This window comes from Bufo gargarizans, chromosome 1 (assembly GCF_014858855.1).
Source record: "Bufo gargarizans isolate SCDJY-AF-19 chromosome 1, ASM1485885v1, whole genome shotgun sequence".
Taxonomy (NCBI): domain Eukaryota; kingdom Metazoa; phylum Chordata; class Amphibia; order Anura; family Bufonidae; genus Bufo; species Bufo gargarizans.
The window spans coordinates 123927573-123952389 of NC_058080.1; the positions used below are offsets into that span (position 1 = coordinate 123927573).

Below are 24817 nucleotides of genomic sequence, written 5' to 3' on the forward strand. Positions count from 1 at the left end.
CATAAGGTCATACATCTTTTTTTTTACTATTGATTTCTCCTAACTGGGGCTGACATGGTAACCCCAGTTACAGGGGAAATACACCCCCAGAGAGGCTGTACCGCAGTATACTCCGCTGTACAGCCTCCGTGCAGGGCTGATCGAGGTCTATAGAAGACCCAACAGCTGCTGCACTCCCTGGCCCGGCGATCAGATGACCGCCGGGCCGGAACAGGAAGCGCACATTGCTTCCTGATATGTACTATAAGGTAGGGACACCCAGGAGCCGGCCCCCCGCTCGGCAGCTGCACGATTAGCATGTAGCTGCCATCTCTAAAAGAACCTTCCAGAACGTCCATTCAGAAATAAACGACCTGCCCACAGACGTTTATAGTCAATGGGCGGTTGGGAAGTGGTTAAATAGCATTATATTAGGGAACTGGTGTTCCCTAAACTATTATGTGAAATTGTATGTTCTAGTGTGAAACTAGACTAAGCAGGATGGTTAGGGGATGGGGGCATGTTCAGACTATGCCTAATTACTGTTAATGGGAAAACTGTTAATTAGTGAAATGTGTGGATTTATTTAAAGCAATGAGGAAGGAGCGGCAGTCCGGGGGCACATGTTCACTAGCGGCAGGATGGATCCGACAGGTTGTTCACCCGACGGAACAGCCTGCGGGAGGTCCGTGCCGCTAGTGTGAAAGTAGCCTTACTCATCTACTATCTGAGGGTATTCATTGAACGATTTATGAATAATATGTGAAATGTGTTAAACTGTATAATTTTCAACCTACTTATTGGCTATTGAAAAATCTATTTACTGTACATTATTCTCACTATAAAAAGATGCTTATTGTTCTTATTATACGCACAGCACCTGAAACTCTAATATGTTTGCATTCACCCTCCATGGGTGAAATAATAGTAATAGCTTATAAAAGACAACATGAAAGGGCACTGCTGCTGCGTGAAAAGAAAAGAACTCAATGCACAGCAGACAAACCTAAATAAGGGCTCTTTCACACGAGTGGATGCCGTGCGGGTAATCCGCTGCGTGAAATAAAGCCAAGCCCCCGCTCCAGAAAGCAGAGACACGGAGCATTAACATGATTGATAATGCTCCATGCCTCTCTGTGACCTTTTTACAACAAAATCACAGTGAGATAAAGTTGTCACCGGGATTTTGTAGTAAAAAGGTCACAGAGAGGCTCTGCTGTCCGGAACGGGGGTTGGCTCTCTTTTACCCGCACGGGATCCGCTCGTATAAAAGAGCCCTAAGAGATCTGCCATGTGGTCAGAAAGTCACTTCCCTTAATTGTTTAACTTTTGGCAAGTAATTATATATATACATAATATAAAGATCGTCTGTCGCCAAAAATGCTCCTTTCCTGTTTCTTTGGAGCAATCATCATAGACTCATATGATAAATCTGTTCTGCACTATGTAATTTACACTGCAGCTTTCCTGAATTTTATCTACGTATCCAGGCTTGGACTGGCCCACAAGTGGACAGCCCTGTGTTATGGTGCCTGCGCATATTTTATATCCAGTCACTGGTGTCAGTGGGTTTTATCAAAAGCATTTAACCAGTAGGAATGTGCTGTGGCTTATGCAATAACTGGTGGCAGTGGAGCCTCTGCAAGGGGAGAAAGCACTGTACCTTTCCATCCTGACAGCAGCTGCATTACTCTGCTGTGTCTGGTGCCGCTAGCACCTCCACTTCCACATTGGCGGCTTCAGACACATCAGAGGAGCACAGCAGCTGCTGGCAGGATGGAAAGATAGGTATTCTCTCCTCCTGGCAGGGCCGGCGCTTCCATAGAGGCAAGGCAGGCAGGCAATTGCCCCTGGGCCCCCGAGTCCTTGGGGCCCCCAAGCCCACCACCCGACACCGGCAGGTTACAGGGAGATGAACGCTTCCATTGTGGAAGCGTTCATCTCCATAGTCATCTGTATCGCCGTCCTCAGGACAGTGATACAGATGGCTGTGCTGTGGGGCAGGGAGAGGCGTCTCCCTTCCCTATTCCTCTGATAGGCTGCCGGCACAAGGCCCGCAGCCTATAAAAGGCCGTTGCGGGCGGCGCTATGACGTCATCGTGCTGCCTGAGCCGTACAGCGCGGGACACAGGCCGGAAGAGGCCTGCATCGCTGTGTCATGGAGGTAAGTATAAGTGTTTTTTTTTTATTTTTATACCGGACTTTTACTGACACATGGGGGGAGCGGGAGGCACTTGATCCTGGCACATATGGGGGGGGGGGGGGTTGGCGCTTGATCCTGGCACATGGGGGTGTTTGGAACTTGATCCTGGCACATGGGGGGGGCTGGTTGGCACTTGATACTAGCACATGGGGGGTTGACACTTGATACTGGCGCATGGGGGGTTTGGCACTTCATACTGGCACATGGGGGTGAGGATGGGGGGAGACACTTGATACTGGCACATGGGGCGAAGAGAGGCACTTGTTACTGGCACATGGGGGGTTTGGCACTTGTTACTGGCACATGGGAGGCATGGAGAGGCACTTGTTACTGGCACATGGGGGGTTTGGCACTTGTTACTGGCATATGGGGGGCATGGAGAGGCACTTGATACTGGCAAATTATTATGGGGCACTATGGGGACTTTTACTGAGGCCACAAAGAAGAGGTATTTTATATGGGGGGCTCTGTGTGGTTCTAGTATTATCTGTTTCTGCAGTATAGTATTGGGGAGCACAGCAGCACAGTATTGGGGGTAGTAGGATGATTTGTCCAGAAGATGGGAGGATGATAGAAAAGTAGTAAACTAAGATTTTTTTTTTGTTGTCAAACTGCAGAGACAGAAAATGGCGACAAAATGGTGGTCTGGTCTGAAAGGAGAAGACGAGGACGGAGAACATCTTCATCAAAAGACATCACTGTATGTAAGAGGTATGGGGCGCTGTATTTCTGTAGTGATGGGGGGGGGGGGGTGTTAAAGTCAGCAAATGTCGTGTGTGTGGGGGGCCCTTATTGTTTTTTGCCCCAGGGCCCTATTTCACCTAGAACCGGCCCTGCCTCCTGATTGCATACACAGTTGAGTCACTTTTTTTTATGACCACTTCCTACTTTCAGCATGTAGGTCATGAAGTAAGTCACATGTCGTGAGCTGAACATTGGCAAGGGCAGACTGAAACACTACAGCGGAGCAGCTCACCTCCAAAATGAACCAGGGGGCAAACAGACGAATGTCTAAAACAACAGTTCAAGGAACCTTACTGCATATGGGGCTCTGAAGCAGACGGATGGTCACTGCACCTCTGCTAACAAAGTTGTATCAGCAGAAAAGCTTCAATTTTCACTGAAATATTGGAATTGGACCTCTGCTGATTGGCAAAGGGTTGCCTTCTCCAATGAGTCATGTTTTCTGCTTCATGGAACAGATGGCGTTGGCGTGTCAGGTGAGAAACATTGGTTGGAGTATGACTAAGACTTCCAAATACTAGAATGGCCTCCTAATTCCCCAGACTTTAACCCAATATAGCATCTATGGGACCACCTCACATTTATGCCAACATGGTTTAAAGCAACAGCCACAGACATGTCTGCTTTATACGTACAGTAAATATCCAGGACATATTACTGGACAATGTCCTACTCTATGTATATTCACAGAGTATTTGGAGAGAGAAAAAGAAATATAAGTGAGTTATTTGCTGTAAAGTAAACTTAAGGCCATTGTGATCTAAACCTATCATTTTGGTGGTGCATAATGTGTATGGAGAGCTCCCGCACTGAATTGCAACCCCCAAGCCTTTTGTTCTCACAGGAGATAAGCCACTGTAAGTTAGGTCTGACAGTGACTCTGTCCCCCAAATACATGTACTTGCTTAGCCGAATCGAGCATGTAGGTGAATGGGAGAGATAGACAATGACCAGCGTTCGACTGGCAGCAATTGCAGGTGTTTAGGCACCTTTAGACTAAGAGGTATGAAAAAAAATGAATAGTTTATATCCTCAGTAATGTAAATCTATTGTTATTGGACGGTTTACCCTTTAATATATTTTAATGACCCCATAGGCAGAAAGATAAAAATAAATCCAAATGCAAACAATGAATAAGATTTACCTCAGTAGACACACGAGAGGGACTCTCCTGCACATAATCCAATAGTTTTTTAGGAGGCTGGTGGCAGACACAGAACAGAAATGCAGAGGTGAAATGGGTAATCATGATAGTAGACCATTACCAAAGTGAAGGAGAATGTTGGTGTTACTTTTTCCACAAAAAAGGCTTTAAAAGGAAAGAAAGCAAACTACTGACATGAGGAAAAACAGAGAAATTAGTGGAAAGTCGTGAAATGTCTACATGCAAGCCACACAAAGCAAAAAGCACACATCAGCTAAGTGCTGGGGACACGTTAGTGCCATTGTCATATGCAGGTAGTCACTCTACAGGCTTCAGCAATGAAAACACAAATACTCCACACATTTACAAGGGGAAGGCATGCAGGCCCAGCACTCTGTAAACACCCTATTTTGCACCATATCTTCTGTGCACCTCTTTCCTAAAGTAAAGGTTTCCATATATACTGCACTAGTCAGTTACTGCATTTAAAGCCTAGATGTTACAGCTAGTGAGCAACTGATTTATGACCTTGTAATGTGCCGTCACCAATGCACTGCCAATTATTTCCTGAGGATTATAACACAGCAACAGGGCCGTCTTTAATATTGATTGGACCCTGGGCAAGAGGGAGAACACAAGTGCCGCTGCCGCATTCATGGGTCCATACTTTATTAACTAAGTAGCAGGACATGTAGGGCATACATGAAGGGGGGGGGGGGGGAGAAACTCACCTTCTCCCTGGCTGTGACGTTCTGCATTGGACAGCGGTACAGCCAGGGAGACCTAACACCCACAGAGAAAAGCTGATGTCTCCTCCCTGGTGTTCCGATGCTGTTACTTAGCATACAGTGCAGGAGAATGCAACAGGGGCCACATCAGCACAACGGAGCGGCTCCCAGAGATAATAGTAAGTGCAGGGACATCCCTCGTGTATGCTCTACATGTCCTACTACTTAGTTAATAAATTATGGACCCATGAAAGGTCCTCCAGTGGCCAGCGGGGCTCAAGAGGCAGCTGCCTTGGGCCACCCAGGAGCAACTGGGCCTGGGGCAGCTGCCCCTTTTGCCCCACGTTAAAGATGGCCCTGCACAGCAACCTGATGAAGAATGATTGAGAAGACTCATGGGTGGCTGGTTGCTGATCTGTATGACTTTTGGTCAAATTTAGGTTCAGAAAGCTTCACCTCAATGGACCGGTAAAATACATAAACCGTGATGGTTGCAGATTCAGTTTCCTGGTAATGAGACTATGAAAACAATAAAAACTGCTTTGTTTAGTTATGTTTTCCCCCAAAACTTGCACACAAAAAAAACACCACAAAAATTGTATAATTGGAGAATAGGGCGGTTTTGAACAACTTCTCCCTGCTCTAAAGAATTGTGGTTTATATTTCACTGTGTGAATAGACTTTCAAAAAATTCCACAAATTACATTGTAATACTTGGCCACTGTACTAATGTGTGAATATACTCAAGCAAGTTGATATACAAGAATTGCTGCTCTAAACTAAAGGTACATTCAAAACTGTTTTGCATCTGTGTGTGCATCTATTTCCTGGCCATCTGTTTGGCATCTGTAGGGATTAATTTGATTGGCTTTTGTTTAAAACCTCAACCCCTACAGTACCCTCATTATAAATTATGTCCCCCACGGTGCCCTCAGAATATATAATGCCCCCATATATATCATGGCACCTTAGTGCCCCCTGTATCTATAATGACCCCCTTAGTGCACCCAGTAAAAATATTGCACCTCTGTGGCAGCCAGTATATGAAATACCCCCATAGTGCCCCCCGATATATATTATGACCCCCTTAGCACCTCCATATACAGTATACAGTCGTGGCCAAAAGTTTTGAGAATGACACAAATATTCGTTTTCACAAATTTTGCTGCTAAACTGCTTTTAGATCTTTGTTTCAGTTGTTTCTGTGATGTAGTGAAATATAATTACACGCACTTCATACGTTTCAAAGGCTTTTATCGACAATTACATGACATTTATGCAAAGAGTCAGTATTTGCAGTGTTGGCCCTTCTTTTTCAGGACCTCTGCAATTTGACTAGGCATGCTCTCAATCAACTTCTGGGCCAATTCCTGACCGATAGCAACCCATTCTTTCATAATCACTTCTTGGAGTTTGTCAGAATTAGTGGGTTTTTGTTTGTCCACCCGCCTCTTGAGGATTGACCACAAGTTCTCAATGGGATTAAGATCTGGGGAGTTTCCAGGCCATGGACCCAAAATGTCAATGTTTTGGTCCTCGAGCCACTTAGTTATCACTTTTGCCTTATGGCACGGTGCTCCATTGTGTTGGAAAATGCATTGTTCTTCACCAAACTGTTGTTGGAAGAAGTTGCTGTTGGAGGGTGTTTTGGTACCATTCTTTATTCATGGCTGTGTTTTGGGGCAAAATTGTGAGTGAGCCCACTCCCTTGGATGAGAAGCAACCCCACACATGAATGGTCTCAGGATGCTTTACTGTTGGCATGACACAGGACTGATGGTAGCGCTCACCTTTTCTTCTCCGGACAAGCCTTTTTCCTGATGCCCCAAACAATCGGAAAGAGGCTTCATCTGAGAATATGACTTTGCCCCAGTCCTCAGCAGTCCATTCACCATATTTTCTTCAGAAGATCAATCTGTCCCTGATGTTTTTTTTGGAGAGAAGTGGCTTCTTTGCTGCCCTTCTTGACACCAGGCCATCTTCCAAAAGTCTTCGCCTCACTGTGCGTGCAGATGCGCTCACACCTGCCTGCTGCCATTCCTGAGCAAGCTCTGCACTGGTGGCACTCCGATCCCGCAGCTGAGTTCTCTTTAGGAGACGATCCTGGCGCTTGCTGGACTTTCTTGGACGCCCTGAAGCCTTCTTAACAAGAATTGAACCTCTTTCCTTGAAGTTCTTGATGATCCTATAAATTGTTGATTGAGGTGCAATCTTAGTAGCATGCGTTAGCCTTAGTAGGCTGCATGCGTTTCTTTGCAGGTAACCATGGTTAACAATGGAAGAACAATGATTTTAAGCATCACCCTCCTTTTAACAGGTCAAGCCTGATATAATGATCTCCAGCCTTGTGCTCGTCAACATTCTCACCTGAGTTAACAAGACGATTACTGAAATGATCTCAGCAGGTCCTTTAATGACAGCAATGAAATGCAGTGGAAAGGTTTTTTTGGCATTAAGTTAATTTTCATGGCAAAGAAGGACTATGCAATTCATCTGATCACTCTTCATAACATTCTGGAGTATATGCAAATTGCTATTATAAAAACTTAAGCAGCAACTTTTCCAATTTCCAATATTTATGTAATTCTCAAAACTTTTGGCCACGACTATATATATATATATATATATATATATTACATACATATAATACCCCAACAGCCCCCACTCAGGATAGTACCGACAAAAAAATAAAAATAAAAACATCACAGGGACTCATACTGGAAGCCACAAACGTGACGTTCCCAGCGTGATAATGTGATGTCACAACGCTGGTAGCATCAGGTCTTGCTGCCTCCAGCGCAGAGCGAGTGTTCCAGTGTTCGCCAAATTGACACTAAGCTACAAACTAGAAGTCGCTCAGCACTGCTCCAGGTGTGTTTTTACCAGGTCAGATGGCCTTGTTACTTAAAATATGTATTTAATAGTGATCGATCCAGATTTTAATCTTTTTTGCATGTAGAGACAATAATGCTGAAGACTTTAGCGTGTGCTGAGGCATCACTATTGAATACATTTAGTTCTGGAAGACAGCCCTGTTGTTTGTGCACCGTATCAGATATCTGGATGGGTGAACTGATCAAATCTCTTTGTATTTAAAATATGTATACAGTACATACAATAATGTGCAAAATTCAGATATACAATTAACTCTATTTAAAGTGTACCTATCATTTTTTATATATCAGTGATACATGTAAATATATGAAACTTTTAAAATATATCTTATTAGGGCAAACTGGCACCTTCCGGGAGCATGGAATTCTCGTTTCCTCTCCTTTCAGTCTCTGTAAACATTCAGAAACCTCCTCGAGATCAATAGAAAACAAAAATCTATCTAGTGTGAAACAGTAAATAGGGAGGAGGGAGATGTAGCTGCAACTTCTCAGTTTGTCAGTACCACAGTATCAGAGGGAAATGGATTCAGCAGATGGAAGGGAAGAACCCAAATCTGAAGCTATTACTATCATGTTTTATCAACTTCTTTCTATGTGTGCCCAGCATTCTACTTTTGGCCACTGCTCTCCTCACATGCTGTGCTATTCTACCACTAGGTCACATGCAGATGCCTATTCCCGGCTTCTTAAAGGGCTACAGTGTGCTACGTGCCCCTTATCTTAGTCAATGTCTGTATACCCCAGGGTGTAAAAGAGTTTTCCTCCCTCCACTCTGGGTCTGAGAAGTAAAGTCCATTGGGTATGTCTTTGCACGAGTTCTGTGTTAATGACCTGGCTTGTTGCCTTGACCTCTTCTAGTTGTCTGCTGTCCATCTTGACATCTGCCCGATTTCAGTTTATGAGTAAACTCTGCCTCCTTCAACTTTTGCCCTGCCTGACTCACTGTCAGCTGCTGCTAATGGAGACTATTCCAGGTGCATCAACCTAGGGATTCCCTGTGGGAAAATCTGTACTTTCTTTCTGGGGTTATGGGTAAAGAACATAGAGTCCCTAAGACTCCGCTCCAAATTCTTTTAGTGATCTAGTGGGTACATAACTCCAGTTGGCCATTGTAACAATTACACTGCCCTACGTCTACATCTGCAGCTGACTAAAGAGTAATTGTTTTTTTTTGAAAATTACACAAATCTCAAGTCTATGCTGTGCATCACCCTTTACTTCATCACAACTTCCATATTTTTTAGGCGACTTGCAGTAAAGATCTGCATTGAAATTTTCCTTGTTTCTTACCAACAAATCTAAAGTTCAGTGCAGGAGTTGATCGCTTTTTTTCTCCTCATGATACAAGTACATAGAAACATAGAATGTGTCGGCAGAGAAGAACCATTTGGCCTATCTAGTCTGCCCGATATACTGAATACTATGAATAGCCACTGGCCCTATCTTATATGAAGGATGGCCTTATGCCTATCGCATGCATGTTTAAACTCCTTCACTGTATTTGCAGCTACCACTTCTGCAGGAAGGCTATTCCATGCATCCACTACTCTCTCAGTAAAGTAATACTTCCTGATATTACTTTTAAACCTTTGTCCCGCTAATTTAAAACTATGTCCTCTTGTAGCAGTTTTTCTTCTTTTAAATATTCTCTCCTCTTTTACCTTGATGATTCCCTTTATGTATTTAAAAGTTTCTATCATATCCCCTCTGTCTCGTCTTTCTTCCAAGCTATACATGTTAAGGTCCTTTAATCTTTCCTGGTAAGTTTTATCCTGCAATCCATGTACCAGTTTAGTAGCTCTTCTCTGAACTCTCTCCAAAGTATCAATATCCTTCTGGAGATATGGTCTCCAGTACTGAGCACAATACTCCAAATGAGGTCTCACTAGTGCTCTGTAGAGCGGCATGAGCACCTCCCTCTTTCTACTGGTAATGCCTCTCCCTTTACACCCAAGCATTCTGCTAGCATTTCCTGCTGCTCTATGACATTGTCTGCCTACCTTTCAGTCTTCTTCTGATAAATATATTAAACAATATGGGTCCCAGAACAGATCTCTGAGGTACCCCACTGATAACAAGACCATGGTCTGAATATACTCCATTGACTACAACCCTCTGTTGTCTGTCCCTCAGCCACTGCCTAATCCATTCAACAATATGGGAGTCCAAGCCCAAATACTGCAATTTATTGATAAGCCTTATATGTGGGACAGTATTAAAAGCCTTACTAAAGTCCAGATAAGCGATGTCTACTGCACCTCCGCCATCTATTATTTTAGTCACCCAATCATAAAAATCAATAAGATTAGTTTGACATGATCTCCCTGAAGTAAACCCATGCTGTTTTTCATCTTTCAATCCATGGGATTTTAGATGTTCCACAATCCTCTCCTTAAGTATGGTTTCCATTAATTTCCCCATTATTGATGTCAGGCTTACTGGCCTATAGTTGCCCGATTCCTCCCTACTACTTTTCTTGTGAATGGGCACAACATTTGCTCATTTCCAATCTTCTGGGATGACGCCTGTTACCAGCCAAGTGTAGTCTAGGTTCTGCAGTGGCCACTCTTCTGAGAACACCAGTAGCTTGTTTTACTGGTTTGTCTGATGAACTTGGGGTTTTTAGGTTTTTATCCGACTGTAGAAATGGATTTACAAAAAAAAAACTGTATAGAAATTTGCGATTTGTTTGTAAATTTATTCACAAACAAGTCGCCAACTCCAGACCTTTAAATATCCCCCAACATGATGAGCTCCTCTTGACTGATGTAGATAGTGCTTTAGTCCATAAAACATCTGAAATATCCAGTTATTCTAGTGCAAATTTTCTTTTGCTTCCTTGTTACCTTTTCTCAGTACATCTTGACAGCTACAAGTCATTTCAGATCGATAAAACTAAGTTTTCTTCTAACAGTGGATGGACATATATATATATTTACTGAAGGAAGCTCTCAGGGATGAAAAGGCTTTGTCTCATTAAGACATCTTTTTTCTTAAATTGAAGCCAACTCGATGATCAGCTTCAGAAGCCTCTGCGGCTGGCCACATATGGAAAGGGGTTTTCCTTGTGAGAAATCCCATTTATAGGTAGCTTTGGGCAATATCAAACTTGTTAGAAGGGTCCCTTGACTATGACTTCTACCCCTAGCGATCAGCAGTAATCTTTGGGGACACCTGGCTATAAATGCTTCCCAGCAGTGCCACCATAAGGGAAACTAAGCATTACAGAGTGCCTATTCAAATCAACAGGTTTTCTGTGTAATGCAGGGTTAGGACCTACCAGAGTTGGTCTTTGAAACCACTTTCCACTCAGACCGAGAAATGATTCTAAACAGGGTATCCTTCCTCCATTAACTTACAATTTTGACTTTAATTGACTAAAAAGGTGGTCTCTGACTTTTGCACAGTACTGTGTATACATGAAAAAACACAAAGCATTTTGTCACCTTGGTATTGTCCATTACAGTTCTATTTTCAAGTCTTAATCAGATAACTCGTTTCTTCTGGATTGTGGCAATTATCTATCTAATGTGCACTGATCTCCTGTTACCATCAGTTCCCCTTTCCTGGTGCTAGTTTAATTATGTATTCACTTAGATATACTATAGAAAGTGGCATAAGAGGACAGCAGTACTATAAATGGCACTTAATGGAAAATTACAATTAATGGACATAGAGATGTAGCACTGGACATTACTTATATATTTCTGTATCTACTTCTTTGGGAAGACTGCATTTGTATGATCCCATCTTCCTCCTCACTATAGCCATCATGTAAAATGTATGTGCTTGATACACTTTATTCAGATTTGTACATGTTCGGTTTTATGATGGCCTTAATCCAAATTGGATGCAATATTTAATAAATTAAGCAGCCCACATAAAATGTGTATAATTAGTACTGCAATAACCATTTTCATCATCTGTCCAATGGGGAAAATAGTTACAGTGTAAAGACATTAGACACCTTGATGTGTCAGGTTATGGCCTACAGGAAGTCCTATCATAGAATATACTACATTTTATAGACAGCTATCACAGTAAAGCATGATTCTCTACAACAAGTGATTGCTTCTCCTACAAATAGGTGCACAGCATATGTTTATCCCTGATGGTGCATAAGTGGGAGTTAATAAACCATAAGATTCACAGGATTAGATTATCCTAACACCTATTGTAAGCATTAGTACTGTATCTAACCTCACTTACCGGATGTCCAAACTCCAGTTCTGAAAAGAATTTATACCATGGTTCATTTTCTAAATCTATCTCATCTGGATTTATACGACCATTCTGGAGTAGGAAGCAAGGAAGGGGAGGTAAAAGGTACTCAAAAAGGTACAAATTCTAAAATAATAGCAGTAAAGAAGCATAACACACTAGTGCAGGGAACGATTAACTAAAGATGTTCATTAGCAGCACCAACGTTTTTCACAGATTCATTGATGAATTGACTGAAAGTCGTATAGATACCTAAAGTGCAGGTATACCATCACACACTGTTTTACAGTTTACTTCTATATAAAGTTGACTAAAATCATAAATTCCTAACTTTTCCTCAGCCAATCTTGACTTACATATGTCATATTACAGGCACATTCACATTCTGCTGGTTGATACTGGAAGTTGTCAACACTCTGTCAACCTAGATAACCGCCTATAATGTAACTCACTATTCTGCACTACACTGCAGGATTTATCTTTACTGTCTTGTGTAAAATTACATTTGCCAGAGTGCAAGTTAGACAACTTTCACATCTGCGTTTTCAATTCCGCTATTGAGATCCGTCATAGGATCTCAATAGCAGAAGAAAACGCTTCAGTTTTGTCCCGATTCATTGTCAATGGGGACAAAACTAAATGGAACGAAACGGAATGCACCAAAATGCACTCCGTTCCGTTTGGTTGCGCTGGTGTGGAGCAAGACGGATATGTCCTGACACACAATGTAAGTCAATAGGGACGGATCCGTTTTCTCTGACACAATAGAAAACGGATCCGTCCCCCATTGACTTTCAATGGTGTTCAAGACTGATCCGTCTTGGCTATAGAAGACATAATACAACTGTATCCGTTCATGATGGATGCATGCAGTTGTATTATTGTAACGGAAGCGTTTTTGCAGATCTATGATGGATCCGCAAGAAACGCTAGTGTGAAAGTAGCCTTACAAGAGCTGGAGTTGGTAGGAGATATGAATCTAATTTAGTTCTAAAGTTTTTACAAATTATCTGAAGCTTGAAGTGTAACTTTATTTTTGAAAAAAGTTTGATTATGTCATTGTGACATCAAAGGTTGTGATTAGTGGGACGCCAAGTGCTGAAATCCTCAAGACTGGTAAAATGGAGAGATAGAAGCACTCCTGCAGAGACGACTTGTAGACTTTTTATTGAGACCATCTTCAACAGTGACGAGAGAAAGCTCTCTGAGCACTTCTATCTTCTAGTTTTACCAATCTGTGGTGGCCTCAGCCTTTGGACCCCCACTGAGCAAAATCTTTAAGTTTTTCAAAAGTAGACATACACTTTAAAGAGGTTTTACCATTATATAGAGTTAACCCCTAAACCACAGAGTAGGGAATGAGTGTCTGATCAGTGAAGGTCCAACTGATGGATCACAAGGTTGAGTGGATCAGTGGTCACGCATGCACATTGGTGCTCCATTAAACTCTGCAGGACTGCTGGAGATAGTCGAGTACAAGTGCTCAGCTGTCTTCAGCAGTCCCATACAGGGTGTTGTCTATAACTGTGTATGGGATAGCAATGTATGGATTTTACCACAACAAGATATATTTGCACACATTTACATCTGACCCTAGAAAAGGTGCAGGGTAGCAGAGGCATAGCTTGCATGCCCTGTACCCAGGTGTCTAGCTATAACTGGGTCCTCGACCTGACAAATACCTAACACGTCATCATGTCTAATGACATCCTGCACAGAATGTACACCCTTCTATCGAAAAAAGGGCAATAACAAAAGCAGACACTTTTAGTATCATTCCCTTATATGAATAATGTATTCAGTGCAGTGAATAATGGAGAGTGAATATATAATTCTGCTTATTTTGCCAAATACTACAGAGCGCACTGCTCTATTGCTAAAGATGCAAGGGAATCCTGTTTGTGTCTCATGGACAAGTAAACTTCTGACATGCTGAGATGATGTATACATATCTCTGCTAGAGAAATCTCAGTCCCTGCATAAGATGGACTGAAACTCTGGCATGGGAAACTTTGGCATGTGTTACATGATTTATCTCCTGTTGGTGGTTTCACATTTAGCTTTTATACATGGTCAGATTCATCAGAGATATAGTGTTTATGCAGTGACTGCAGCAAACATTGCCTGGCACCATGCCCAGGTTATTCTTGCCTTATGAAAACAAGACACACCCGCTAGTCTAGGCCCTAACTGTATTGTGGCTTTAATTATGGATTTTCCCACATCAGCTAGAATCAGCCTGGAATATAAAGTCCCCAATGGTTTATAAGAAGTCTGTACATTAGTGTCAAGGATATTAGATTATAAACTTCTCAACTGATATCATATTATCTATTACTGTAGAACTACAGTCGTGGCCAAAAGTTTTGAGAATTACACAAATATTAGTTTTCACAAAGTTTGCTGCTAAACTGCTTTTAGATCTTTGTTTCAGTTGTTTCTGTGATGTAGTGAAATATAATTACACGCACTTCATACGTTTCAAAGGCTTTTATCGACAATGACATGACATTTATGCAAAGAGTCAGTATTTGCAGTGTTGGCCCTTCTTTTTCAGGACCTCTGCAATTCGACTGGGCATGCTCTCAATCAACTTCTGGGCTAATTCCTGACTGATAGCAACCCATTCTTTCATAATCACTTCTTGGAGTTTGTCAGAATTAGTGGGTTTTTGTTTGTCCACCCGCCTCTTGAGGATTGACCACAAGTTCTCAATGGGATTAAGATCTGGAGAGTTTCCAGGCCATGGACCCAAAATGTCAACGTTTTGGTCCCCGAGCCACTTAGTTATCACTTTTGCCTTATGGCGCGGTGCTCCATCGTGCTGGAAAATGCATTGTTCTTCACCAAACTGTTGTTGGATTGTTGGAAGAAGTTGCTGTTGGAGGGTGTTTTGGTACCATTCTTTATTCATGGATGAGAAGCAACCCCACATATGAATGGTCTCAAGATGCTTTACTGTTGGCATGACACAGGACTGATGGTAGCGCTCACATTTTCTTCTCCGGACAAGCCTTTTTTCTGATGCCCCAAACAATCGGAAAGAGGCTTCATCAGAGAATATGACTTTGCCCCAGTCCTCAGCTGTCCATTCACCATATTTTCTGCAGAAGATCAATCTGTCCCTGATGTTTTTTTGGGAGAGAAGTGGCTTCTTTGCTGCCCTTGACACCAGGTCATCTTCCAAAAGTCTTCGCCTCACTGTGCGTGCAGATGCGCTCAGACCTGCCTGCTGCCATTCCTGAGCAAGCTCTGCACTGGTGGCACTCCAATCCCGCAGCTGAATCCTCTTTAGGAGACAATCCTGGCGCTTGCTGGACTTTCTTGGACGCCCTGAAGCCTTTTAAACAAGAATTGAACCTCTTTCCTTGAAGTTCTTGATGATCCTATAAATTGTTGATTGCAATGTAGGTGCAATCTTAGTAGCCACAATATCCTTGCCTGTGAAGACATTTTTATGCAACGCAATGATGGCTGCACACGTTTCTTTGCAGGTCACCATGGTTAACAATGGAAGAACAATAATTTCAAGCATCACCCTTCTTTTAACAGGTCAAGTCTGCCATTTTAACCCAATCAGCCTGACATAATGATCTCCAGCCTTGTGCTCGTCAACATTTTCACCTGAGTTAACAAGACGATTACTGAAATGATCTCAGCAGGTCCTTTAATGACAGCAATGAAATGCAGTGGAAAGGTTTTTTTGGCATTAAGTTAATTTTCATGGCAAAGAAGGACTATGCAATTCATCTGATCACTCTTCATAACATTCTGGAGTATATGCAAATTGCTATTATAAAAACTTAAGCAGCAACTTTTCCAATTTCCAATATTTATGTAATTCTCAAAACTTTTGGCCACGACTGTACATTGCTGTATACTGTAGAGGTGAGCATGCAGATACAGAATCTGGATCTCCACTTCTCCTGTGATGACTAGATAACTGTGTTGATATTTGAAGTTTGACAATAATTTAAAGACAAGAACACTGTGTGAAGCATTAAGCCTGTGACAGACATATGTCCCTCCCGGTAATCACCTGCTCACTAGCTGAGTAGACTGCTGCTATTACATGCAACGATCTTCTCCACAGCATCGCTCGTCCTCATGCTGTATAGCGTTTGCCACCGACAGATCGTTATTAGATACCACGATCTGCCGCCTGTAAACAATAATCTTTTAGCATGTCAAAAGATTTGGATTGCCTGATGATCAAGCGTTTGCTCGTTCATCGGGCAATTGGTGGTAGTATTTCACTGCAAGATGAATGCTAACGAGCATTCATGTGAACGCTCTTTAGCGATTATTTGACAAACAATCTGGCAGAGTGATACAGGCTTTAGTTCTCAGTGGAAAAGGTTAAAAAGGGGTTTTATCCTGTGGATAGGTAATCAATATCTGATCGTTGGAGTCCAGTCCGTCTCCCTGCACACCCTTCCCTGGATTAGCTGTTTGGAGCTGTGTTGCTCAGAGGGGTACAATACTTGCGGATGTACACAGATATAATAGGGCCACATAGCAGCAATTATTAAAGGCCCTTTCCCCGTGAAATGTCTGCCAAAATTTCTTCCTCATCTACTTCATCTGACTGATTATTTTCATATTGTAAATGATAAAACTGGATTCTTGCAGAAACCACTAGGGGGAGCTACCTGCATATGAATTTATATAGTTACCACTGAACTCAATTGAAGCTGTTAAAATCTGTATGCAATGGGCGCCCTCTTGTGGCACATATAGGAAAATCTGGTGGTTTCATGTTAGGAAGCAGGAGAAGCAGTTTGGCAATGGTCTCCACTCCCCCAGGCCCCAGAGCAGCTGCGTGGTCTGCTTCCATTGTATGTATGCCACTGGCAGTGGCTTCTTTATAGTAATCCAAGCACAGTGCTGCACATTGTATAGTGGCTATGCTTGGTATTGCAGCTCTATCCCATTAATTTAAATGGGGCTGAGCTGCACACAGGCCATGAGAACAACGGAGATGACATAACAGGCCGAGGAAGAACAAATCAGGAAGGATGCCAGAAGTCAGACCACAACAATCAGGTATTGATGACCTATCCTGAGTATAGCTTAACATTATTTAGGTCCTTAAGAACTCCTTTAACACTTTGCACTTTGGACGTCTCCATTCTAGTCTAGTGAGCTGTTCCATTGAAGTCAATGGGACAGAGGAGCTGTAATTACACTGCTCGCCGCAGCAATGTTGTCATAAAAAATTTTTATCAAATATTTCACCGTAAAAAATACCTGTACCAAATATTAATACTATCACAATACTACCAACTCAAAGGATAATGATAGTTTATTATTTATACAGCACAGCGCATTGCGTAAAAAATTCTGGTACATTTTTTTCAAACCCCACACAAATGGTAAATGGTGCCATAAAAAAATAAACTGATATTACCCTAATTCAAGAAATCATAAGCCCAAGTGCAACCATGTTGGCGGCAAAATAAAAAGATATGGGTCTTTCATGACTGCTATTTTCCCATAAAACATGTTTTATGGTGCCAAAGTACCAAAATGTAAAAAGAAAAACCTCTATACATATTTGGGATCACCATATTTGAACCAACCTCTAGAATAAACATAACATGCCATTTTTACTGCAAATTAAACAACTTGCATTTCTTCCCCCCCCAAAAATATATAACAAATGTTAATCAATAAGGGTTAAGGGTTTGAGAGCCATCTGATGGTCATGCGTTTGCTCCTCCTAGTCAGGAAGACTAGTGCCACCCATCTGTGCCCCTTCTTCTTATATATGGAGGTAGTGGAGCTAGGAGCCTAAACTGTGGGTAAAAAATGTACTGCCAGTCACTCCAGTGGGTCAGATATCCATAAACTGCCAGTACATTACACCCTGTTATACTCCATTGTGGTATTTTCTAGGCACTGCTGGGGATGCATTATGTGTTGGATTTTGGTATTTCACATTTTTAGAGAGGTATTCTGTGCTGTACTGTGGTATTTGTGTGGTGCTCATGAGGAGGTATTCTGTGTTGCACTGTGGTATTTGTGTGGGGCTCCTGAGGAGGTATTCTGTGTTGCACTGTGGTATTTGTGTGGAGCTCCTGACGAGGTATTCTTTGTTGCACTGTGGTATTTGTGTGGGGCTCCTGAGGAGGTATTCTGTGCTGCACTGTGGTATTTGTGTGGGGTTCCTGAGGAGGTATTCTGTGTTGCACTGTGGTATGTGTGTGGGGCTCCTGAGGAGGTATTCTGTGTTGCACTGTGGTATGTGTGTGGGGCTCCTGAGGAGGTATTCTGTGATGCACTGTGGTATGTGTGTGGAGCTCCTGAGGAGGTATTCTGTGATGCACTGTGGTATGTGTGTGGAGCTCCTGAGGAGGTATTCTGTGCTGCACTGTGGTATTTGTGTGGGGCTCCTGAAGAGGTATTCTGTGATGCACTGTGGTATGTGTGTGGAGCTCCTGAGGAGGTATTCTGTGCTGCACTGTGGTATTTGTGTGGGGCTCCTGAGGAAGTATTCTGTGATGCACTGTGGTATGTGTGTGGAACTCCTGAGGAGGTATTCTGTGCTGCACTGTGGTATTTGTGTGGGACTCCTGAGGAGGTATTCTGTGATGTACTGTGGTATGTGTGTGGAGCTCCTGAGGAGGTATTCTGTGCTGCACTGTGGTATTTGTGTGGGGCTCCTGAGGAGGTATTCTGTGATGCACTGTGGTATGTGTGTGGAACTCCTGAGGAGGTATTCTGTGCTGCACTGTGGTATGTGTGTGGTGCTCATGAGGAGGTATTCTGTGTTGCACTGTGGTATTTGTGTGAGGCTCCTGAGGAGGTATTCTGTGCTGCACTGTGGTATGTGTGTGGAGCTCCTGAGGAGGTATTCTGTGCTGCACTGTGGTATTTGTGTGGTGCTCATGAGGAGGTATTCTGTGTTGAACTGTGGTATGTGTGTTGGGCTCCTGAGGAGGTATTCTGTGTTGCACTGTGGTATGTGTGTGGAGCTCCTGAGGAGGTATTCTGTGCCCCTTCTTCTTATATATGGAGGTAGTGGAGCTAGGAGCCTAAACTGTGGGTAAAAAGTTTACTGCCAGTCACTCCAGTGGGTCAGATATCCATATACTGCCAGTACATTACACCCTGTTATACTCCATTGTGGTATTTTCTAGGCACTGCTGGGGATGCATTATGTGTTGGATTTTGGTATTTCACACTTTTAGAGAGGTATTCTGTGCCGTACTGTGGTATTTGTGTGGTGCTCATGAGGAGGTATTCTGTGTTGCACTGTGGTATTTGTGTGGGGCTCCTGAGGAGGTATTCTGTGTTGCACTGTGGTATTTGTGTGGAGCTCCTGAGGAGGTATTCTGTGTTGCACTGTGGTATGTGTGTGGGGCTCCTGAGGAGGTATTCTGTGATGCACTGTGGTATGTGTGTGGAGCTCCTGAGGAGGTATTCTGTGATGCACTGTGGTATGTGTGTGGAGCTCCTGAGGAGGTATTCTGTGATGCACTGTGGTATGTGTGTGGACCTGCTGAGTAGGTATTCTCTGCTGCACTGTGGTATTTGTGTGGGGCTCCTGAGAAGGTATTCTGTGCTGCACTGTGGTATGTGTGTGGAGCTCCTGAGGAGGTATTCTGTGTTGCACTGTGGTATTTGTGTGGGGCTCCTGAGGAGGTATTCTGTGTTGCACTGTGGTATGTGTGTGGGGCTCCTGAGGAGGTATTCTGTGATGCACTGTGGTATGTGTGTGGAGCTCCTGAGGAGGTATTCTGTGTTGCACTGTGGTATTTGTGTGGGGCTCCTGAGGAGGTATTCTGTGTTGCACTGTGGTATTTGTGTGGGGCTCCTGAGGAGGCATTCTGTGCTGCACTGTGGTATTTGTGTGGAGCTCCCGAGGAGGTATTCTGTGATGCACTGTGGTATGTGTGTGGAGCTCCTGAGGAGGTATTCTGTGTTGCACTGTGGTATTTGTGTGAGGCTCCTGAGGAGGTATTCTGTGCTGCACTGTGGTATGTGTGTGAGGGCTCCTGAGAAGGTATTCTGTGCTGCACTGTGGTATTTGTTTGATGCTGCTGTGGGTGCACTTTGTGCAGCACTGTGATCTGACATTGCTTGGTTGGTATTTTGTGCTCGATAATAGTACTTGTTTAGTGCTGCTGGGCAGGTATTTTGTGCTGCACTTTGGAACTAGTTTCATGCTTTTTGATGAGGTATTTCAGCTGCACTATGGTATATGGTGCTGCGGGGGAGGCATTTTGTGCTGCATTTTGGTCTCTGGCACTGCTGGAGAGTTATTTTGTGTTGTACTGTGATATCTCTTTGGCACTGCTGTGGAGGTATTTTGCACTGCACTGTAGTTTTTAGGCCGCTAGAGGGCTTTATGTGTGTTGCATGGTGGTATTTGGTTAATATTGCTGGGGGTAATATGGACACAACACAGCAGTATTTGTTAGCTGGTGATGCTGCAGTATCACCTTGTATATGTTGTTGAGGCCCGAGTGAAAAAAAAGAAGCCCCACTCTAATAGCGATTGTGTGCAATTCTAGTCACTCTGTAAATTATTCCATTACTGATTCATTCTGCCAGGATGCCAGAAAAGCAGCAACTGTCATGCACACCTTATAAGACTTCTCAGATATAATTATTATTATTTAACCTATGAGAAACAGTTTAACATAAGACACAACAAGATAAACTATTTGTCCTTGTGCCTAAAGGGGTTTTCCAAGTCTTTAATACTGATGACTAATCCATAGGATGTCAATGTCAGATCGACGGGGGTTCGACTCACAGAAACCCTGCTGATCAGCTATTAGAAGGATCTACTGTGTGCTGGAAGTTGGTACCTGAGCTGCAAAACTCCATCTGCTATGCCTGGTTACTGCAATGCTGTACCCATTGGATACTCATGACCTACTCTAAGGATAGGCCATCAATAATAAAGACCTGTAAGACCTTTTTAAAGGATTAACATGCTGTTCAGTGAATGTGTATTTGCTACATACTGACATTTAAAAATGCTTAAAGGGTTTTCTACATATTTTTTTTTTCTTGATGTCCTATCCTCAGGATAGATCATCAGTATCTGATCTGTGGGGGTTGTATACCCAGGACCCCCGCTGATCAGCTGTTTGAGAAGGCAGCGGTGCCCCTTTGAGCACCACAGCCTTCTCTCTGCTTTTCAAAAGCCAGTGACAACACGTTCATTGATCACATGGTGGAGTGAATCAAGTGAATGGGACTGAGCTGCAATACCAACCACAGCCGCTACACAATGTAGGACGCTGTGCTTGGTAAGCTGCGAGAAGGCAGCGGTGCTCAAAAGAACAGCTGATCGGTGGGAATCCCGGGTGTTGAACACTCGAAGATGAGATACTGATGATCTATACAGAGGATAGGTCATCAGTAAAAAAAATAAAAAAAATCTTGGAGTGACACAAACAGCATTCAAAAATAAACAACAGCAGTGGTCTCCAAACTGTGGCAGCATGGTCAGACTTGAAGTTTTCCAGCATCTGGAAAGTCACAGGATGAAGATCACTAGCGTGCCTAGGTTCAGGCGCTGAATGTCTTGCACATGTGCAGTGCTGATACGATGTTTACTATCTTTTTTCTTGTGCTCTGGTACTTTCAATGATGTAAAATACAAGAGGATCTGTAATCACAGACTGACAGGTCACACATTGCTCTTACCGGTCTTTCATGCTCCAGGATGGAGGATTTTCCAGGTTCATATTCAAAGATACTTCGGGGTTCGGAGCGGAACATGCGAGTATCAACTTTTCTGTCTGGTGGTTCCCACTCATTCCTTGTAGGAGGAAATATACAATGGCATAGACTTGAAAACACAGCACTCAAATTACTTTTAGCATTTTGTATAAAACCTAAGGCCTCATGCACACGGCCGTTGCTCGGTCAGGCCCGTATTGTGACCCAACATGTTGTAGTTTTGTGGTGCAGACGGATCACGGACCCATTTAAGTTGAGGTCCCCAATGCATGGAACAGCCGAGCAACGGTGTCGGACCCCTACCAATCAGATTGTCATGAGCTATCCTGAAGATGAGCCATCAATATGAAAATATTGGGCAATCCCTTTAATAAAATGTATATTAGTTTTACATTTGTGTCTCTACTTGTTTTATTAGACATATTGGGGGGTTGTAGGTGTTTGATGATTTGAAGTTCACTCTTGTAGTTACTAAGGCCTCATGCACACAAACTTATTTTTTTTCCCTGTCCATTCCATTTTTTTTACAGATGCGGAACCATTAATTTTGAATGGGTCAGCAAAAAAAAACAGAAGGTACACCGTCTGCATTCCGTTTCCGTATGTCCGCATGTCCGTTCCGCAAAAAAATAGCACATGTCCTATTATTGTCCGCATTATGGACAAGGATCGAACTGTTATATTAGGGGTCAGCTGTTCCGTTCCGCAAAATACGGAATGCACATGGACGTCATCCATATTATTTGAAGATTCCGCTAAATACATACGGTTGTGTGTGTGAGCCCTAATACTCAGCTTTTATGAAAAACTCAGTTGTGGTGCTGCATTAAAAAACCTCAAGTAAAATTGTACATGAGAATTTTCAACAGAACAAAGAAGGTGAAGAACATTAATATTTGGTGACTTACTTCTCCGGAGATGTCAGCTCCCGCATGCGATGAGGCACAGAAGGAGGAAGCACAGGTATCGGAGGAGGTGGCAATGGGGATGAAACTCTAAACACATCTGTGCCGTTGTCAGAAATACTTTTAGAGAGAGGCCGGTACGTTTGTGTCTTTGCCGCGGGGTGTGAATAGGCAGGTACAGAAGAGGTGTAGTTATCTGTTAGCACATAGACAAAAACATATATCAAATCATAGAAAAACACTTTACTGAACCCCTAAAAAATAACCTTTATGATTATATACAGACATATATATATATATATATATGTATATATATATATATATATATATATATATACACATACACACACACACACACACATATCAATGCCTAAGAAACTATAATTAAAAAAAACAACATGATCACCTTTCTGTGAAAACTGTCAACGTCATCTAGCTATCTAAGGTACTTTCACACTAGCGTTTCTCTTTTCCAGCACTGAGTTCCGTCCTAGGGCTCAATACCGGAAAAGAACTGATCAGTTTTATCCCCATGCATTCTGAATTGAGAGCAATCTGTTCAGGATGCATCAGGGGGTCTTCAGTTCAGTCACTAAACTGCGTTTTGGACGGAGGAAATACTGTAGCATGCTGCTGTATTATCTCCGTCCAAAATTCGGGATCAGTTGCCGGAATGCCGGATCCGGGAATAATTTACATTGAAATGTATTAAAATACCACAATGCCGGTTCCGTCCTTCCGGTCTGCGCATACGCAGACTAGTAAAAATGGGAAAAAATATATAACGGATACGTTTTTTCCGGATGACATCCAGAGAGACGGATCCGTTCTTGCAATGCATTTTTCTTTGTTCTTTGCATGCAGATTGCGGCGTGAAAAAGCGACAGCCCAGCCTAAGGCCCTTTAGTTAATATATCTCTCCTCATACAGTTCTATGTCCTCTCCTTCCTCTCATATAGAATATGATGAAACTAGTTGCCTGTAGCAACCACTAGAAGGAGTTTAGTTTACTGTATTGTATATAGTTATTATTGAACTCAATGGAAGCTGTAAAATCTCCCCCTAGTGACATGGACAGTGCAAATAAAACTGCCATGGATCTATGTCATAACGGGAGAAGGGGTTCAGTGCTTGCCCCCTCTCTTTCTGTCCCCATAGCAGTCCGCCCGTCCGTCCGTCTGTCTGTCTGTCACAGAACAACTGTTTACTAAGCTACCAGCAAAAAAAGATAATCTTAATATATTAGAGTTAAAAACAAGTATATTGAGATAATTCACCAGTCAGGAGTTCCTGGAAAGCTCTCCATTAGACATTTATAGCATTTTGACCATTTACAAAGCCAAAGCAATGTCTTTCTCCTATATAAACAAGTTACATCCTCCCCAGTTCACATTAAATTCAAGTAAACAGGAAAGAAACAAATTAAGGGGCTATGCTGCATCACACGAGTGCCAGAACCCCTTCAAACAGCTGATTGTCGGGGGTCCAGGAGTCGGACCATCACTGATCTATCCTATGGATAGGTCATAAATATCTTGACACTTCACAACCCCTTTAACCCCTTCAATATCTGCATGCTAAAATTCACATCTATATTTATAGGTCAGTATTTTCACCCTGCGAAATTTGTTGCTATGCTTATTTTTTCATCATTTTCAATATAATTGTATTAATAGCTACAATGGGGTTTTTGCTTGTGCTGCTCTTCAGAAGCGGGCAGTGAATACGAAATAAACATTGTATATTAAATTTAGAACTTCGTCTCTGATTGTTTTCCATACAGCTTAGTAAAATATCATACAGAGCGTTGCAGGAAATAAAGTAACCCTTTCTGTAACCTGTGTGACCTGTACCCTACCACACTGTAATTTCCTTTAGGCCTAGTTCACACGATTGGTTTTTTTGCGAGTGTACAGGCCGTTTTTTGTGGTCCGTATACGGTCCGTATGCGGAACCATTCATTTCAATGGCTCCAGATAAAAAACGGAATGTGTTCCGTAAGCATTCCGTTTCCGTATTTCCGTTTTTCTGTTCTGTTGAAAGATAGAACATGTCCTATTATTGCCCGCAAATCACGTTCCGTGGCTCCATTTAAGTCAATGGGTCCGCCAAAAAAAACGCATCCGTAAGAAATGCATCCGTATGTCTTCCGTATCCGTTCCGTTTTTGTAGAACCATGTATTGTAATTACTGTATACTGTATATGCCATACAGAAAAACGGAACGGAAATGGAAACACAACGGAACTCAAAAATGGAACAACGGATCCGTGAAAAACGGACCGCAAAAAACTATAA

General features: G+C 42.6%; 1 protein-coding gene across 6 annotated transcripts in view; it reads right to left on the bottom strand.

Moving 5' to 3' along the window:
* Positions 1-24817, bottom strand: part of SORBS2 (sorbin and SH3 domain containing 2) — a 280974-nt gene that overhangs the window by 53514 nt on the left and 202643 nt on the right. For 3 of the 6 annotated variants that reach the window (XM_044297794.1, XM_044297811.1, XM_044297828.1), the window contains 4 exons: positions 22524-22716; positions 21580-21694; positions 11902-11985; positions 4071-4127 (listed from right to left, as the gene is read on the bottom strand). In XM_044297794.1, the coding sequence (XP_044153729.1) occupies positions 4071-4127; positions 11902-11985; positions 21580-21694; positions 22524-22716 (449 nt within the window). The remainder of the gene's footprint in view (positions 1-4070; positions 4128-11901; positions 11986-21579; positions 21695-22523; positions 22717-24817) is intronic. The other 3 variants (XM_044297802.1, XM_044297838.1, XM_044297818.1) reach the window with 2 other exon arrangements.